The 12414-nt window shown below is 37.3% G+C and overlaps 1 protein-coding gene across 1 annotated transcript in view; it reads left to right on the top strand.

Moving 5' to 3' along the window:
- CNTN3 (contactin 3 (plasmacytoma associated)) overlaps positions 1 to 12414 on the top strand; it is a 256281-nt gene that overhangs the window by 228401 nt on the left and 15466 nt on the right. The window contains exon 19 of the mRNA XM_011937219.1: positions 5984 to 6170. Within this exon, the coding sequence (XP_011792609.1) occupies positions 5984 to 6170 (187 nt within the window). The remainder of the gene's footprint in view (positions 1 to 5983; positions 6171 to 12414) is intronic.

Genomic DNA, 12414 nt, shown 5'->3' with positions numbered 1-12414 from the left:
ATGCAAAAACATTTTTAGTAGAGAGGAACACTTTTACACTGTTGGTGAGACTGTAAACTAGTTCAGTCATTGTGGAAGACAGTGTGGCAATTCCTCAAGAATCTAGAACTAGAAATACCATTTGACCCAGCCATCCCATTACTGGGTATATACCCAAAGGATTATAAATCATGCTGCTGTAAAGACACATGCACACATATGTTTATTGTGGCACTATTCACAATAGCAAAGACTTGTAACCAACCCAAATGTCCATCAGTGATAGACTGGATTAAGAAAAGGTGGCACATGTAAACCATGGAATACTATGCAGCCATAAAAAAATGATGAGTTCATGTCCTTTGTAGTGACGTGGATGAAGCTGGAAACCATCATTCTGAGCAAACTATCGCAAGGACAGAAAACCAAACACTGTATGTTCTCACTCATAGGTGGGAATTGAACAATGAGATCACTTGGAAACACTGGGTGGGGAACATCACACACTGGGGCCTGTCATGGGGTGGGGGAAGGTGGGAAAGATAGCATTAGGAGATATACCTAATGTAAAAGATGAGTTAATGGGTGCAGCACACCAACATGGCACATGTATACATATGTAGCAAACCTGCACATTGTGCACATGTATGCTAGAACTTAAAATATTTTTAAAAAATAATTAAATAAATAAAAATACAAAAAATCAGCCGGGCGTGGTGGCGGGTGCCTGTAGTCCCAAGATCGCGCCACTGCACTCCAGCCTGGGCGACAGAGCAAGACTCCATCTCAAAAAACAAACAAACAAAAAAGAAAATAAATGAACACATATGGCACTCCTCAGATGGGAGACTGACATGCACACTCACCGTGAACAGTGTTGTCCTTTATGGAAATCATGACAGGATCATAATTCTTGACCTGGTTGTAACTTGTAAAATAGTTAAGAAAAATAAATGGAAGAATATACAAGAATGGCTTGTGGGATTCCAAGCAGAACAGAGTGCTAGCAGTCACTGGTGGTGGTTGAACAGCTTAGGGGCAGGTAGATGTTGATTGTTTAATATAGTCGTGCACTGCATCATGATATTTCAGTTTAGGACAGACCACACATATAACAGTGGTCCCCTAAGATTATAATACCATGATTTTACTTTACCTTTCCTATGTTTATATATGCTTGAATATATAAAAATGTACCATTGTGTTACATTGCCTACGGTATTCACTACAGCAACATGCTGTACAGGTTTATAGCCCAGGAGCACTATGCTACACCATCTAACATAGGTGTGTAGTGGGTTATACCATGCAGGTTTGCATCATTGCACTCTACGATGTTCACACAGTGCAACAACCATCTAATAATACATTTCTCAGAACATATCCCTGTCATTGTAACTGTATATAAATTTAGGTCAATAAGTCATCCAGATAAGGATATTTTATAAGAAAGTAGAATTACACCATTATTGGTCACACCAAGAAAGAGAGTTTCACTGAAAGACAGAAAATGTAAAAATCCTCATAGAACCATCACAGTGTCTAGTTAAGTCCACACCATTTTAGAATTAGACAAACCGGTGTTCAGATCTGCTAGGTTGAATATAAACTCTGCAAGGGAGACGTTAACTCAGCCTTTTTCTTCGTTGATCTATCCCCAAGTGCCTGGAGTAGTATCTGACATATAGGAGGCATGCAAAAAATATGTGTTGATTGAATAACTGCAGTTTGGGCTCTGCTACCCTGTTGCTGCATGTCCTTGAGCAAGTTGTTTGAGCTCTCCAAGGCTCAGTTAAAATAGAGATAATAATAACTCACAGCATTGTTTGCAAATTAAATGAGATAAAGCAGCTATTGTCAAAATGGCCCAAAGAGACTCAGGGCTTTCACTTTTCTCTGTTTTGAATATTGGGCTTTGGGATGAGATTGTATTGAAGAAAAAAAAAAAAAAAAGCAGTGAAGTAATATATAGTAATGTGGCACAATCCCAGTGTGGGACCCAGTGGCCACCATTTCTTATGCATGCTGATATTGCCGTCAAAGTGGAACACAGAAAGATGAGAAGAGCTATGGGAAAATGGGACTTTCTTGAAATTAATTACAGGTTGAAATGCATTGCCGCTTGCCTGTTTGTAAAGAGTAGTAAATAGAATGTCCAAATGTAGCATGAATACAGTATTGAAAGGAAACAACGATTAAACATTTCTTTCCCAAATGCTTGGTAAGTATAAAGAAAAAGGAAACAAGCTGAAAGAAGTACTAATTGGGAAAATCTTACAAAATAATTTATGTAATTATACCAAGATAAAAATATGTCTTTTCTTAGTTTCAGTAATGATTTAAAAATTAACCTTGGGTGACGGAAGAAGGACTTGGCAGAGTATTTAATTATCAGTCGTGTGGCTAACTTTCTGGGTTGCAGTTTCCCCAGTTTGGCTTTAAAATTGTTAATAGCTCCTGCCTTTCTCTCATCTCAGTGAGGGTTGATCATGTGCCATGTGGCATGCTGAGCACACATCATCATTAGCATCTAGACTAATTTTCTTTCTGATTTGACCAAGCAGTAGTTGAGAAGCTCATTTCCCTGGGCTCCAATTTATTTCATCAGCTAAGCCGTTACACTCAGGCTCAGATCTTTTCTGGTGCCCTTTTGGGTAGGAACAAGAGATACAGACATGATGAAGAGAGGCAGAAGCCTTTAAGTTCATGGATCCTGGGTGCCTGAGGAATGAAAGCTCCCACGTTCTAGTGCGGTATCTACAGGCCGTTTCTTTAAAGTCCTTCTCTGTTATGAAAGAACCACATTTGGGAGAATGACCTTGATAGATGATTAAAACGAGTCTACACTTGTGAAATGATACAGATTAGCATATTTTGGAGGAATCAATTTTTTTTTTAAGTTTGGCAGAAGAACGTAATTAATGTGCCATAATAGAATGCCAAACTTAAACCTCATTGATGCCTTCTTCCGACCTCCTGTTCCAAACAGCTGTACAGAATATGTTCCTAATATTTCAATTAGAATGAAAAAAGATGTAGGCCAGGCGTGGTGGCTCACACCTGTAATCCCAGCACTTTGGGAGGCCGAGGAGGGTGGATCACCTTAGGTCAGGAATTCGAGTCCAGGATGGCCAATGTGAGGAGACCCTGTCTCTACTAAAAATACACAAATTAGTCCGGCATGGTGGCGGTCACCTGTAATCCCTGCTACTCAGAAGACTGAGGCAGGAGAATTGCTTGAACCCAGGAGGTGGAGGTTGCAGTGAGCTGAGATCGTGCCATTGTACTCCAGCCTGGGCAACACAGTGAGATGCTGTCTCCAAAAAAAAAAAAGAAAGAAAAGAAAAAATATGTCAAATATGTGAGTACTTTTTTTGAGACTATGAAAATCTCACTAGAAAAAAAAGACATATGCATTAGGTCTAATTCTCTGAAATCGGGCAAAGAATTCACTCTAGCACGAGTCAAATGCATATGGAAAACTAGGATACAGACAATTGAGGCATACTGAAATAAATATGACAGGCAAAAATGCATTCAAGTGTGTATAATACAGACTTTTGAAGAGGGTCAAAGGGTTGGTTTTACTGGAGAGAGCAGTAGCAGTAGCCTTTTGTGAGTGAAGGTTGCCTAAATGGTGCTCTATTCTTTATTAGGCAAAGATATTCCGTACCAAATGGTGGCTCAACGCTGGGGGAATAAATATCCCAGCCTCTCTTTCCTTCCACCCTCCCATCACCGGCATCCTATTACTTACACCAAGTGAGAAGCCACAGGGCAAGGGAGCCAGACGGACAATAGTTCATACCAGTCAGCTCTCCTAGGGGCTGACAGCAGAGTGAAGAAGAGTGGAAGACGGATCTGGAGTTGTCTTCCTAAAAGACTTTTAATGCATTTTTACCTGCTTTCTATTTATTTAAATGTGTCTGGTCTAACTGCTAAATTGAAATATTTGTCTCTGAAAATCTGTAAATATGAATATAATTCTTTTTGTCTATTAAGAATATTTCTGATTCAATAGCTATTCTTTAATGGCTGCAAAATGCCATTTTAATATATTATTTTTAAAAGCTGCATTTCATTTTTAAATTTAAATTAAGTGAAATCTCTGATGCAGTGGTATTAAGCACTCTTCACAATAGGGACATTCTTTTTTGGAAAAAACAAATTACTGGAAGTAATAGAGATATTTTTAATTCTGATATTTCTCAATTGTGTTTCTGTTTACTTACCCAAATAAAAATATATTGGTTTATGAAAGGGTTTTATGATTCTGAAGGCAAAAAATTGTATTGCCTCCTCAAGAAATTGGAGTTTTGATGTTTCATAGATGAATACAATATTGGGAATTGAATACATAGCCTGGTGAATCTCTGATGTAGGAAGGAGGGAGGCATTTTTAAACTATGTTTAGGTCATTCAACAATTCAACAGCAGTTAATGGTTAGTATGTACAGACTTTGCTGCGAGCAGTAAAGCTATGGTGATAACCAAGACAGACAAGCCCCTGCCTCAGGTGTGTGAATCCACCTTAGCATCCTTTCCCTCCTGCTGTCTGCTGGGTGAGGAAATGCAGTTAATTTCTGTCCCAGGTGCACATCCTCACTGGCAAACCAAGGCATAGTCACCCACGACTGCTCAAGAAGATAGCCTTTATCTCTCAGGTGTCTAGCAATGAAAAATGATTGAGAACCACAATTCAATATTAACAACCCCCCTCCCCTGGAGTGGATTTGCCTTTTATTTTTCCTACTCTAAACTCAGAGTGAATTTGCAATAGGAAAATTGCTGCATTTATTCAGTTCTAGAAAATTCTCAGTCTTTTTCCCTTTGACTATTGCTTTTTCCTCAGTCTCTCCTTCTGAAACTCCAGTTAGAACTTTTCATTGTACCCTCAGTGTCTTATAACTTTGCTTTTGTAATTTTTATTTCTTTATACGGGCTCTGTTCTGGGTTAATTAATTCCCTTTTCCACCATAAGTCTTCAGCTTAATTCTATCATTGATTTTATTTTTTAAATAATTGTAATTTTTTAGGTCTAAGAGCCCTGCGTGTTATTTTTCAAATCTGATTTTTTTTAAAATCTTCTGTCATTGCATGGTAGATTCAGTTTCTTCTTTAATAAATCTAGATATTTTAAACAGAATTATTTTAAACTTTGTTTCAGATCAGTGTATTCCAGCTCGTCTTCCGCTGGCTGGGTCTGCTGACATTTTCTTGCTCGCAGGGTTCCTCCTATGCTTTGTAGTATTTGTCTCTGCTTATCTTTTGTAGATGCTACCTTCATGTTCTGTCAATCTTTCAATCTTTACATTCACTCTTTTCTGAACAATTACATTTCCAAATTTTATTCCTTCAGCCTAGATGCTTTTTCTTCTCCATCCCTGTACTGTAGTTGTGCCTATCAAGTCCAAATCAGCATAAAGTTAGTCTGTTCTTTAAATTGTAGTACTTTGACTATTTAAATCCAAAACAAACTGAGAAGGAAAGTGGGGTATCTTTTGTGTTTCTTTCTTAACTATTCCACATTTTTAAAAAATGATCTGGCCTTATATAAACATTTTTTAACAAAATTTTATAGAACATAGTAATACTTACAGAAAATTGGCAATATTAATAACACTTTGTTCCTATTTTTAATTATATATATACACACACATATATATATACACACACACACATATTTATATATATCCCTCCCTCCTTCTTACATTTCCCTTTCATTCTCCCACTTATAATCTCATAGTCTGGCTCGCTCAGCACTTGTTCTGTTTGAATTTATCTGGTTCATATATTTATTTGTTCATTATTTTTCTCCTCCTAGAGTCCCTTTCCTCTGTTGTGACACACAGCCTAATGCAGCACCTAGCACATAGTAGGTCTTCAGTAAATATTTGTTGAATAAATCAGGAAATAAATCAGTGCCCATTTTAATGAAAATCACTTAATGGAAAGGGCAGAATTTGTTTATGCCTTCACATGTTTGGTGTCTTCTGCCCACCAGGTGCGGTACTGGAATGGTGGTGGAAAGGAGGAATCATCCAGTAAAGTGAAAGTGGCAGGAAATGAGACATCAGCCAGACTACGGGGCCTGAAGAGCAACCTGGCCTATTACACAGCTGTCCGGGCTTACAACAGCGCCGGCGCCGGGCCATTTAGTGCCACAGTTAATGCAACCACCAAGAAAACGCGTAAGTATATTCTGATTTATTTAAATGGTAAGGAAAACAATTTGCAATAAAAATGATAGCCTTCTATATTATTTGAAATGGACAACCCACGTCATTAATCTCACTAGATTATATAAACCTAACTCCAAAACCTTAAAACTCAGAGCCACACATACGCTTGTCTTCATGATATCCTTAAATCTTTAGGTAGAGACTCCCTGTGAAAAAGAATATGCACCTTTTGAAAAAATCTTAATGTGGGGTGTTAGGTTAAATCTATCCCCTTTTCTTTGAAAATATGATAAGCTTAGTTGGGTTTACATTCACGTATTTTTAGTTTCCCAAAGTTTGAGGATTTCTGATAAGCATGAATAAGTTAAAATTAATGCCGAAGAATTAGGAGTGATTTTTCCTTCTTTACCTTTCTTTTCGACATCATTCAAAAAATGGCAATGTACATTAAATGGTTATCAGCAGAAGATGATGGTCCTGTGAATGTGTTGATACTCTAAAAAATCTAACCAGAGTTGTCAGTGTTGCCTTCAAAGCTGAGTTTTTGTTAGCTATGTATTCACAGGTAAATTTGCCAGCTACAATCATGAGTTACAATTATATTAGTCTACAAGAAAGTCAGTGATTTACAATTGGGAATGTTCCACATGTATTTCAGTTAATCTAATAGCATAGTATACATTTCATCTTTGTGTTTTATTGTTTGATTGGTACTTACTCACAATGCAAATGTTTGAGTTACTGTTGTCATTGCCCTCATCATAGCTAATAGTGGTTGAAAACATTGTGTCCCAAGTAATTTATGCTCATTCCCACATTTAATCCTCATAACTACTCCCAAGAGGTAGGTGCCATTATTATCTCTATTTTAAAGGTGATAGAAGTATGGTTTGAAGGGATTAGGTAACTTATGGGCAGTGATACCATACTTTTACTTGCAGAAAATTGTTTTCTTAATTTATTTTCAAATTTCTTAATTGAATAAAAATGTTTGCTTAACTAACTTTATGTAAGAATGAGACAATTTTTATGCTTGGTTGCTAATTTCGTTGATGCATTTCTGTTTCCATATATCATTTCCAATTTTTTTGAAAACATATATTTTTTGTCTAAAATTGCAAAGAACTCCAATAATATAAAATTGAATATGATTGACTAGCATTTTTAGGCTAACTTAAAGTAATGTAAGACATAATTCTACTACTTTAAGTGTTAATTAACCAGTGTAAATTTGATTAGAGAAGTTTGTATGTTTATCTTCTTTGTATTAGCTATAGAAAAAAGAGTGTGGCTAACAATTGGCTAGTACAATGACCATCGGAGAGCACAAGTTTAGCAACAAACCATTTGAATTTCTATAGCAAGACCCATTTGTAAGCAACCGACTAATGTAACAATTTAACATGATCCTTATCTAATTATTAGAGGAAGTCTAATCTACCTGTTTGTCATACCACTTGGTTGCTGTGCACATGGGTTTGGAAATACAGAAACAAAAAATTCTGTATTTACAACTCTTTACTAAATATGTTTGGTTTTCTCAACAATTCCTACTGAATTAATATGGTCTAAATATACATCATTATTTATAGATTCCAAATACAGCATCAATCAAAAATTCTGATTGCAAAAATATATGCAAACAAGTTTATCTGGCTCTTTTCTCTGACTTAATAATTGATGTGATTACTTGCTAGGAAATTATGATTGTAAAAGACAGTGTAACATCATGGTGGAATCAGTGAAGAACTTAGTGGATTAGTAAGACAGAAGGAAGAGACTGATTAGAAATCAAGAGAAATGTCGTGATAATGTACAATGAATGAATGAAAATTTTTAAAAGAAGCAAAATCCCTTTATAATTTAGAGATGGCATATAAATGCCCAATCCAAAGTAGAAATTTGCACATAACAGTGATGCTGATAATTATGGTTGAAACTTATTGAGCAATTTCCGGTGATGGTTCTAAGTAATTTTCATGTATTGATTCTCAATTCCCACAGCAATATCATGACTTGAAGGTATTAGTATGCTTACTTTAGAGAGGAGGAAGCTGAGGCATATGGAGGTTATATAACTGTACTGAGATTGCAGAGTAAGTAACAGGATGGGCATCCAAATCCATAGTCTTAACCACTATGGTATCCTCTCTTTCAGCCATATTGTTAGAATTTCATCACTCATTTAATACCTTTATTTATTGTGATTTTGCTCTGTGCTTAAGATATGGGTAAGATGATCACAGGTTGTCATGGCTTCTTTGCTCATGGAGCTTTAGTTTGATGGGAATTCCAGCAACTGAATGAAATCTCTCAAAAGCAATGCTCTGCTATTACCACAATTCAACTGGAGTCTTTAGGTTGATCTGTAGATGTTATTAAGGACAATTTCCTACGTTGGGTGGGAAATTCACATAGATCATTAAAATCCCCAATCACCTTAAAATGGCATATAAAGAACATATGTTAATTTTTACATTTTATGTTAATAATTTTTAAATATGTACCAAAATTACAAGTAAAACAGAATCTCTTAGAGCCATTAATAGTATTGTTACTGGTAGCTCTAAATAGTCTTCCTAAGCTTTGACATGGTTGAAGTGCAAATCCTATTCTGATTATCACTATGAAGAGAATTACTCATCTGCCTTGGCATAAAGAGCAAAAATAACATTTTTGATTACCTGCTTGCTATCTCTCTTCCTCTATGGATTCTAAACTTTACAGGGAAAGAGTCCTTCTGTGTCTTATTTACCCAGCCACAGTGCCCAGCACAAATCCAGCACATGGGAGCAGCATATTAAATGTTGAATGGATGAATGAAACCTAAAGAAGCAAGCCAAACCTCAAGTACTATTATTAATCAAATGTACTTCCTCTTGACTGCACATTGCGAATTCAAGACACACTACAGTTCTTTACCATCTCACTTAAAATGTGCAAGTTTCATGTACTCATCATTATAGAATTTTGTATGTAAGGCTTTAAATCAGTATAGTTTTTAGATGATATTTCTGATTAATGTAAAATAACACGAGGATTCTCAAGTACTGTAGCTTCCATTAAACACTTAATTTTTTGATATCCAAATACTTGTGTTTTTTAAAAGCATTTTTAAGTTATAAATACTAATTAGTCTCTTTAAGTAATCTAAGACGGGTTTCTATCACTTACCACTGAAAGAGAGCAAACTCTTAACAGCATCTTTCATCTGAAGGGACTGATGAAGAAAATTTGCAGATGGCTTAAAAATGATAAGTTGCATTAGTTTCTAAAAAGAAACATTGAGAATTTTATGTTCAGAGTTTGCAAGAGATAATCTGTAGGATGAATATTCTGCTTTGTATAATCAAACAAGTCAAGTGGTAATTCTGACATTCAGTATAAATGGATCCAGACACTCAAACAACTTCCACCAGAATCATGTAATAAGATCTCAAATTTAATAAAACTGAATTGTTGGTTCTCCTTCCAACCCATTTAAATCCTCTCTCTTCTGTGATAGTCCCATTTCCATAAATTCCACTCCAATGTTTCAGTTTCTCAAGCCAAAAATCTCAGAGTCACCCTCGAGTCATTTTCTCTCCTACCCACACTAAATCCAGAATCTTACTTCTACATTTATCAAGAATTTACCACTTCTGGCCAGGCACGGGGGCTCACTCTTGTAGTCCCAACACTTTGGGAGGCCAAGGTGGGATGATTGCTTGAGCCCAGGAGTTCAAGACCAGCCTGGGCAACAGAATAAGACTGTCTCACTATACTGAGACAGAGAAAAATATAAGAAAATTAACCGGGTGTGGTGGTGTGTGCCTGTACTCCCAGCTACTCGGGAGGCTGGGGTGGGAGGATTGCTTGAGCCTAGGAGATCCATCAGAGCTGCAGTGAACCATACTTGTGCCACTGCACTTCAGTGTGGGCAACAGAGTAAAACCCTGTCTCAAAAAAAATAATAAAAATAAAAAATTGAATATACCACATCTTACACTGCTGCCACACTAGAGTAAGCTGCCTCCAACTGTCTCCTATAGATCAGGGCAATGGCCTCTCACTGTTCATCCTGTTTCTGCCTTTGCCTTGACATCCTGATAATGTCACTTCCCTGTTCAGAACCTTTTTGTCACTTCCCATCCCACTTTAGGTAAATGCTAAATCCTTAAAATGTCCAACGAGGCCTTATACAGTCCACTCCCCAGTCTCTGCTGACTCATTTCCTATTCTTTTCCACCTTGCTCATTTCACTTTACTTCAGGACCTCTGCATGTACTGTTTCCTGTATCTCGAAAGCTCTTCCTACAGATACCCCCATAATGCACTTCCCCATCTCTTCCAGGTCATCACTCAGATATCACCTGGGTACCACCTGACTGTTGCTCCACCTTTCCTGATGCATACCCTCATCTCCTTCCCTGCTCTATCCTTGTGCATAGCCTCAGAGCCACCACACGTACTGTATCTCATGGCTACTCACTTCTTCATTGTGTACCCAGGACATCATTGTGTCCTGCCTTAGCCAGAGTGTCAGCCTCTTCAGGACAGAGCTGTGGCCTGGTTTGATCATTGCTCTGTTCCCAGAGCTCTGCTCCAGTGTTTAAGTAATCATAGTCAGTGCCCAATAAGTATTTGTTGAACAATGACTCTTTCCATCACTGTCTCTGCTCTATGGCAGCATCACTCTAACCAAGTTCTCTCTTCGTGGTAGAAAGACTGCCACCAGCACCTCAAGAGGACTGTTGTCTCTCGGCCAGTCACACTGGGAAAGGTGGGCAGCTTCTTTCTGATTATTCTACCCAGAGCTAAGTAGGCTTCTCATTGATTCATCTTTGGTGAACAACCAATTGTTGTTTCCAGTTGTGAGAAAAACTGGACCAGCCTGGCCTGGAACACACGCCCAGACTCCCCTGGAACAAGGGGATTCTATATTTTTATGCCTTTGCTAATTATTATATGTGTGAGTCTACTTGGGGAAATAGAAGAATGCCAAACGATACAATCACTTTTGCATTTGAGTCTTTGCTTTTCCAAATGAAATGCTCATTCATGTAAGTGGAGCCAAAATCAGTTACCTGAATTTAAGGAAATCAAGTAGGTGTGTCTTTTTTTTTTATTCAACTTTTTAAAATTTGTCTTTTAATTTTTGTGGGTACATTGTAGGTGTGTATATTTATGTACTACATTAGATCTTTTGATACAGATATGCAATGTGAAATAAGCACATCAGGAAGAATGGAGTATCCATCCCCTCAAACATTTAGCTGTTGAATTGCAAACAATATAATTACACTCTTTAAGTTATATAAAAATATTCAGTTATTATTGACTATAGTCACCTTGTTATGCTATCAAATAGTAGGTCTTATTCATTCCATTTTTTGTCCTCATTAATCTCCACTTATCCCCCTCACCCCAAACCCCTCACTACCCTTCCCAGCCCCTGGTAATCATCCTTCTACTCTCTATGTCCATGAGTTCAATTGTTGTGACTTTTATTTTATTATTACTTTTCCATAGGTTAGTGGGGTACAGGTGGTTTTTGGTTATATGAGTTTTTTAGTGGTGATTTGTGAGATTTTGGTGCACCCATCACCCAATCAGTATACACGGCACCCTATTTGTAGTCTTCCGTCCCTTGCCACCCTCCCAACCTTCCCCCCAAGTCCCAAAAGTCCATTGTATCATTCTTATGCCTTTGCATCCTCATAGCTTAGCTACCACATATCAGTGAGAATGTATGATGTTTGGTTTTCCATTCCTGAGTTACTTCATTTAGAATAATAGTCTACAGTCTCATTCAGGTCACTGCGAATGCTGTTAATTCATTCCTTTTTATAGCTGAGTAATATTCCATCATATCAGTTTCTTTATCCACTCGTTGATTGATGGACATTTGGGTTGATTCCACAATTTTACAAGTGTGAATTGTGCTGCTATAAACATGCATGTGCAAGTATCTTTTTTGTATAATGACTTTTTTCCCTCTGGGTAGATACCCAGTAGTGGGATTGCTGGATCAAATAGTAGTTCTACTTTTATTCATTAAGGAATCTCCACACTGGTTTTCTCCATGCTGTTTTCCATGGTGGTTGTACTAGTTTGCATTTCCACCAGCAGTGTAGAAGTGTTCCCTGAGCACCGCATCCACACCAACATGTACTGTTTTTTGATTTTTTACTGATGGCCATTCTTGCAGGAGTAAGGTGATATTGCATTGTGGTTTTGATTTGCATTCCCCGTCATTAGTGGTGTTGACCAT

This window comes from Colobus angolensis, unplaced genomic scaffold, assembly GCF_000951035.1.
Source record: "Colobus angolensis palliatus isolate OR3802 unplaced genomic scaffold, Cang.pa_1.0 Scaffold160, whole genome shotgun sequence".
In the NCBI taxonomy this organism is placed as follows: Eukaryota; Metazoa; Chordata; class Mammalia; order Primates; family Cercopithecidae; genus Colobus; species Colobus angolensis.
This window is presented reverse-complemented; position numbering and strand designations above follow the sequence as displayed.